The sequence below is a fragment of the Solanum tuberosum genome, unplaced genomic scaffold, assembly GCF_000226075.1.
Source record: "Solanum tuberosum cultivar DM 1-3 516 R44 unplaced genomic scaffold, SolTub_3.0 scf00240, whole genome shotgun sequence".
NCBI classification, from domain to species: domain Eukaryota; kingdom Viridiplantae; phylum Streptophyta; class Magnoliopsida; order Solanales; family Solanaceae; genus Solanum; species Solanum tuberosum.
Genome location: NW_006239164.1, coordinates 128510 through 136039, shown reverse-complemented (window position 1 = coordinate 136039; position 7530 = coordinate 128510). Strand labels below are relative to the sequence as shown.

At 32.9% G+C, this 7530-nt stretch overlaps 1 protein-coding gene across 1 annotated transcript; it reads right to left on the bottom strand.

Moving 5' to 3' along the window:
* Positions 1 to 1118: 1118 nt before the first annotated feature.
* On the bottom strand, positions 1119 to 6355 carry LOC102601297 (AIG2-like protein). Its single transcript, XM_006356965.2, has 5 exons — positions 6167 to 6355; positions 4788 to 4860; positions 4218 to 4310; positions 3446 to 3529; positions 1119 to 1718 (listed from the first exon to the last, which is right to left on the bottom strand). Exons 1-5 carry the CDS (start codon positions 6286 to 6288, stop codon positions 1578 to 1580), a joined length of 513 nt encoding a protein of 170 aa, XP_006357027.1. The 5' UTR covers positions 6289 to 6355; the 3' UTR covers positions 1119 to 1577.
* Positions 6356 to 7530: the final 1175 nt, after the last annotated feature.

Here is a 7530-nt window from a genome sequence, read left to right as displayed (position 1 = left end):
AAGTAAATTATAAAGAAATTTTAATGAAAATATGTATAAGATCTTTAAAATTGTTTATAAAAATAATATATTAAGTATGTATATTAATAAAATATATGTATATAATTCATCGGTTCGATTCGGTTATTTCTTCGGGTTTTTTTTAATAAAAATATAACCAAACCAAATACTATCGGTTTTCAAAAATCTAAAATCAAACCAAACCAAACCCAAATAAAATCGATTTTATTTTATCTGTTTGGTTTGGTTTTTCGGTTTGGATCGGTTTTTATCCAAACCGTGAACACCCCTAACGGTTAGTATGAAAGAAGAAATAGGTATGGTGCATCAAACTACCACCAAGCCTATTATGTGGGAAAGTGAAACGATGCATTACTATCTACTAATGTGCTACTTTAGTCTCATCCACCGATAAACACTTTACCTATGCGATAGTCAAATGAGCATTATATTGAGTCATTGAAAATTGAAGTGAGGGAATTGGCTATTTCCCCAATAGAAGAGAAGAGTGACCTAATCACTTAGGAATAATCTTCTTATTCAAGGTCATGTCTTCGATAAGCTAAATATGTGCCATAACTTGTATAATCAAGTTCTTTTGTGTCTAAATCACATGTCCCCAATAGAAGAGAAGAGTGACCTAACCACTTTATTTGAACATCAATGTTTGGTTATAAAATTTTCAAATTGAACTTGAATTTTAAACTTGAAAAACAACTTATAACTTGTTTCGATGTCCAGTAAAGTGCTCCCTAACAAAATCAATTTGTACCCAAAGGGACTCAAACTCAAAACTTCTAGTTAAGGATGAAAGAGTACTTAGCCCTACACCAATCCTTATCGGTACTTCATATATTTTCGGGTACATTGAAATGACAAAAAGAAAATTTGAAGTCTTTCAAAAGTGCGACGCCACTTGGATACACATTTTCCCTTATTATAAATAAATTTATGTAGGCAAGGAAATTGCATATTGATTCAATCCATTCTTAAATCACATATGTATTTGCTTTAGTTAGAGCACAAGTACCACTCGGAGATTGTGATGGAATGAATAGTATCTATTTACCCATAATCAGATGTTTTGGGTTCGTCAAAGACATAAAGAAGAATTATAATAAAAAGTGTTCCTCCTTTAATAGGTCATGGTACACAACACGGATTCAGATTCATAAGGGACCCAATATGGGTACGGGATATCGGGAGGGAACAAAAAAAAGAGTTAGAGCACAAGCACAATAGATGCTACTCTTTTTTGGAAAATACTATCTACAAATGATCCTATGAATAACATAAGATGAAAAATAATCACTCCTATGCAACCAAAGGGTTAAAAAGCATTGCAGCAATATTCTGCAGTGCAAACTGAACATATCCATGTTACTGAGCTCAATTGCCCTCTATAATTTATTAGTATTTTCTTTTGGTGGATGAAGAGGGGAGGTGGCTTAGCCTTTGTTGCTTTATTAACAATATTTCTGCCAGCAACAAGCACCAAGTAGCACTGTCCACCAAGACTAGAACATATGAGAAAAAATCACCGACTGTTTTTGTCTCCACTATCAACTACAGCTATATCAAGGTTTGGACTTGTTCTCTTCCTGTGCATAGAAGGATTCACAAGTTGCCACTCTTGTTTTTGATTCAGGTAGTTCCATTTCTTCACTGAATCCCATTGTCATTTTCAAGAAGTCTCCCTTGTGCAACACTTTCCATTCCTACAAAGCATTTCCATAGGCCAACAGAAAAAATTAAGGACTTGCTTTTACAGAACATTAGTTAAGAGGAAGCAACTTTCACTCTCTATAATTCTCTCTCGAGCACAGAATGGCGGAACCATGATAGTAAAAATATAAAGAAATAAATACACGAAGAAGTCAAGGGGATTCAACATATAGTATATATATACCATAAATTTGTTTAACCTATCTATACAGGGTAATTTCCAACAAAGGGGCGTCAATTGACACCCCTTGGACAAGTGTGGTTACGCCACTGCTAGCACACACACATGCACATAATTTGGTGCGAGGGCTATGGGCCCCTAATATTGTTCCTACTCCCAATCCTCCCATTTACTGAAGTAAAACAACTGTGCCTCAACTCGAAGCAAGCTGGGTGAAGCTATATGAATTCTCACTTTTCGATTCTCTAAAGTGACAAAAATAAAATCCCTCACTGAAGCTACTACAGAACAATCAGCAACAAAGTTACTCCATTAGTCCAATTGATGGAGAAAACTATGAATATTTTCAAGCTCAAATGAAAACTGTTTATATATATAAAAAAATCGTGGAAGAATTAGTAAAGGCTTATTGGAAGATAGATGTTGAAACTCAAAAGTATAAAGCAGCACAATGGAAACATGAGGCATGCTAGAGAACTGTTGTTATCCAGCAAGGGTTAAGTGCACTTGTTTTTTCTTGAATTTTGGGTGCACATAATCTAAAAAAGAAGAATAAAGACTATACAATCTGGGGTATTTAAAAGTTTATCTCTATTAACACACAAGAAATGGATTTAATTGTTAAATGTGAAGACAAGATATCAATTTAAGTTGGCCTAAACTTTGGCAATAGACTCCTATGTCTTTGGAGTTCAATGGAGAAGCTTTACGAAGGTTTGATAGTCAGCCTTTAAATCTCTCAAAAAAAATCAGATTTTGTTATACCCAAAATCCCAAGAACTCAAATTTTCTCAACATTGTCCGTTGAACAGCAATACTCTAGCATATTTTTCCCTAGTTTCCTTTTTGGTTGATCCGATGCACCAGAGCCTCCTTGGGAGGTATCGGGAAGGATTTCGAATGGAATAATATCGACTCATGCACTCTTGACATTACGAGGAAGCAAGTTCATTGAGTAGAAATGTAGAATAAAAAGAAAAGCAATAAAGAGGAACTTTTACCAAAATGGCTCAAAGAGCATAAAAAAGTAAGAGATTACACATACCTAACAAGTCCTAAATTATATACGATTACATTGTAGATTTTGTTTCTACAGTAAACAAAGACTTTATATGTTGGTAACTTATGACACAGCCACAACAAAACTCTATTGGAACCACTTGGGGAAGGAATGGTAAGAGGCCAAGATTCCTGTGTTTGAATCCATACATGGATCTTCCACAATTTTGTTCTAGATCTCACACTATCCTATTATACGCAGATGCAGAGACACGTTCAGTTCCTGGTCTACTCACAGGCAGAGATATGTAGATTATATGCTTGTAAATTTTTTACCAAATCCCACCACCTACTTTGGGCTTAAGATCAGGCAACCAAAAAAGTAGATATAACCCCGCAACATAATGCATTTTCTAAATGCACAGTCCAATCGAAATGAAAAGAAACGAAGACGGGACAGAAAAAAAGTATATCCCTTCTTCATATATTAGTACAACAAGCAATGAAGGGAGAGGCAGATATATGAGCTCTCAGATTTACCTCGAAGTCCCATTCCCCATGTAAATCTGGATCCATCTTGTTAACCCAAACATATGTTTCAACCTGCAATGTCTTGGACCTATCCTGCAAAACGAAGACATACTTTATAAAAACTGAATAAAATTGCAAAAATGAAAATAAATTAAACTATCACACTAAGTTCATGCCACAATCAAACAAACTAGTGATCCCAAATAAATCACTGTAGATTTTAGTAAAGGTGAGGGGGGAGGGGGGGTGGAGAGAAAGCAAAACATAAATTGATCATGCACTAACATTAAAATATTTGAAATACGAGGGTTTTTCCACGAAAGTTATAGTCCTTCATGGTCATCATTATTTCATTACAAACCTGCCCTAAAAACCATAATCTACAATGAACTAGAATATTCATTTTGTCAATCTGAAACTAAACTCTAAACCTATGAGGAAACAATGGTATAAAAGCTCAAAAATTAAATAGAAAAGCATTATATAGGACACGTAGGTGTAAATGCAAGTACTCTAGCAAGAGCAGAATTCACTACAGTGCTTAATGAACACAACACTAAGGAAACTTAATAACGTGGTATCCTTTTTAGTAATTTATCAGTTGCCTCAATAAGTCCACAGAAGTAATTATCTCCCACGAATAGTTCAGTAGATCCAACAAATAGGAACATTTGAACTATCAAAAAGATCGACTCATGCTCCATATCGTGCTTGAGAGTTGAGCCATAAAAAAGAATACACATAAATGCCACATTTTTTAAGAACTTCAGTGAATCAATACCATCAGGGAAACATCAACAGTCGTCCTTTCATACTCAACGTCCTCAAATGCATCCAGGATATTCAATTCAGGAACAGTGATATCCAAAAGAACCTGCAATTTTGTTAGAACAAGCATATTTAGAAGATCTGCAGGAGGGATAGATCCAAAATTTTCAGAGGTCTCAATGACAAAGAACTGTATCAGTAATTTGTTCTCACTTCTAGTAGTTAATTATAAACTATATGCAATGTGCCTTGACCTCAATCCATCCTTCCATTCACCATTGAAATCATCAAGCTAGAGTACATATAAGCTATCTTATGACTTACTAAGAGCAAGGGCTCAATGGCTAAGCATGTAATGCTTGTTGATAAGGTTATCATCACACGTATGGAGAAAAATGATTAAAGGAAAAGTTGAGAATTGATGTTTGCAGCCACAATGCTTGTAAATGCTCTACAATAACAAAGTAGGATGCTTCAAAAGACCTTCCTGTCAATGCTCTACAAAGAAAGATAAATACACAAAAAAACGTAAAAAGGAAACTCTACAACAAAAGAAAAGAAAATATTTAAAAGTTCAACAAACCTTCCCATTAACTCTTTTGTTCTCAACTGGTAGAATGGCAGGATAAACACGCCCTTTGATGCTAAACCTATGACTGCACCAAAATAACAGAATCAGCGGTCACCGCTAGCAAAATACTAGAAAAATATATCCCTCTATCACCGGGGGAAACAATGCACACAACAACTAAACACCAACTTGGCATTGCACACACGCAAAACAGGAAAAGAAATCCCACTACTGAGCATTTAGGTAACAGGTAAACACAACTTGAGAATGCATACAACCAAAACTAAAGCAAATCCATTACCAAACATCTACTAAAGTTCTCATGTAGTCATATTGGTACACATAAGATCCGGTATTTGTCAGGAATTTTTATAATTATGAGTCTTATCAGTTTGTTTAGCGTTTTATATGTCAATAGAAAACATAGAGAGCTCCAGTGTCTGAGAACTCTTGATTTGACTTAAAATTATAATTTATACAGAACTAAATTAAACAGCCCCAAATGGAGCTAGATGAAGATTTAGGATTCAAACAGTTGAGCTCGACTAGCTTAGTCATTGTCACTATTAGGTCTCATTAGTCATTTCCAAGCAATATGAAAACAATGCTGAAGGTAGCTCAATCTCATAGAAAACTAAACACGAGCAGAATCAGTTGCATGAAATTTCATATAACCAGTTTCAAATTCACAAGACTCAAGTTCAAGTAGTCATCACCAATGGCAGAGCTACAATAGATTTGACAGAACCTCGTAGCTTTGGCTTAAACATTGTAGTTATGTTAAGGAATTCACTTGATATAATGAAAATGTAGTAAGCAAAAACAAATTGTGGTCCAAAACCCATAAATTTCAAATCTTTAACTTGTTTCGCTTGTTGTTACCTATTGTATTGTATTGTATTGCATTGCTAGTTTAATGAACAATGTTTGTTTTGATTATTACTTCGTATCGTATCGTATCGTTAAATCCATCTTTAAAATCCCATTTTACGTAAGAACCAATTTGGTGTGATTGTGTGGCTACCTTATTTTCTTCTTCTCATTTTATCTTTGAATAGTATCTAATAACCCTACTTTTTCCTTTACACTATCTTTTTATAACACTTCTACCCTGTAGTTTGTCCTTCAAATTGCTTCATGTGTGGCGTTATGTAACAATGGAAAACGATACAACCTATTCAAACACTCTATTCATCAACACAATACAGTACAATATGTAACAACCAATTCGAAACTAGAACCACAACTTCCCAATACCCATTAGATTTCCAATTTGTCTGCTTAAAAAATTGTGCCAATTCTCAATACCCATTAAAGAAAAAACGCATTTACCCTCATTTTCTACGTACAAATGGATCCATTGATGATTTTAATTAGAATAAAAAACTTACAAGTTGTGGAGGATAGCAGGATTAGAAGGAGGGACGCGTTTGAGAAGAGCACGAACAATGTCGTCAGCTAATAAGCTGCCATAGACGAACACATTGAAGACGGACTGAGGAGAAGTCGCCATTAACAATTCCCCAAGACGGAAAAAACTGCGTTTAAAATTTTATTCAAATGTCAGTTGTTACTTAAAAAACTCATGACCCGATTTGGATCCAAAATTTCTGATTTAGGACTCGACTCTTGATCCTGACTTGACTTCTAACTCTCGACCCTTATTTGGGATCTGATTCTCTTGGTCACTCTTGATTCGGGTTAGATCCTGTTTGGAAATCAAACTTTCAATTAACATTTGAATTTATAAATCTAATTTTAATTATATATATTACTATTTAAGAAATAGTTATTTTTAGATATTAAAAAAATAATATATATTTGAAAGTTATTAAATTACACCATTATTTTGGAGTAAAAGATTTATAATGATATATTGAATAAAAAAAAAAAAAAAATGTGTGTACAAATAAATATCTTTTATATATATAATTTAAAACAAATACGTAAAGATCTACAAGATCTCTTTTGAAAGCTGGCAAAATTAAGTATTAACAACAATTAGCTTTATTAGTAATTTTTTAATAAAGGAAATTCTTATGTGATATTCAAAACCAAATAAAAAAAATAGTAACATGTTTCCCATAAAAATGAATCTATTCCTAAATTATAGTCTAAAATTTCGATGAGTGTATTATAAACGTGAAATAAAATGTAAAACGTTTTATATTATTGTAACACAATGATAGATAATGATTTTTGTATGTTAATTATTAATAATACATAGTACTTGTTATTCCACGTCCAATCACTTTCGGATCAAAACATTTGCCAAATGAATAAATCAATATGAATAATTGTGTTATATATACACATTTACATAGAAACAAATTAACATACATTATGTAAGCAATAATTTAAGAAAGTGGGGTAGTGATTTTAGCATGGCCTAAAATAAAATAGAACATTATTTATTCATTAACATATTACACTTTAATTAGGACCTAATTCAAATTTGGTTGCTCTTTTTTTTTTTGTCAATATTCAGATTCGTTTAATTTAAAAAAATTCAATATGTTTTTTATTGTTTTTATCACAAGATAAGAGGTATTTTTAAAAGAGAATTTTATTTTATATAATGGCTCACCAAAATAACAGCCGTCAAAATATATGTTTTTTCTGTACATTAAGAGTAATTACATATTTTATACATAATAATGCATAAATTTGTATATATAATTAGTGAATGTTATTATTTTTTTATCGCCCACCAATTATATCACCTTCCCTTCTAAAATCTTACAATTTCAACTTG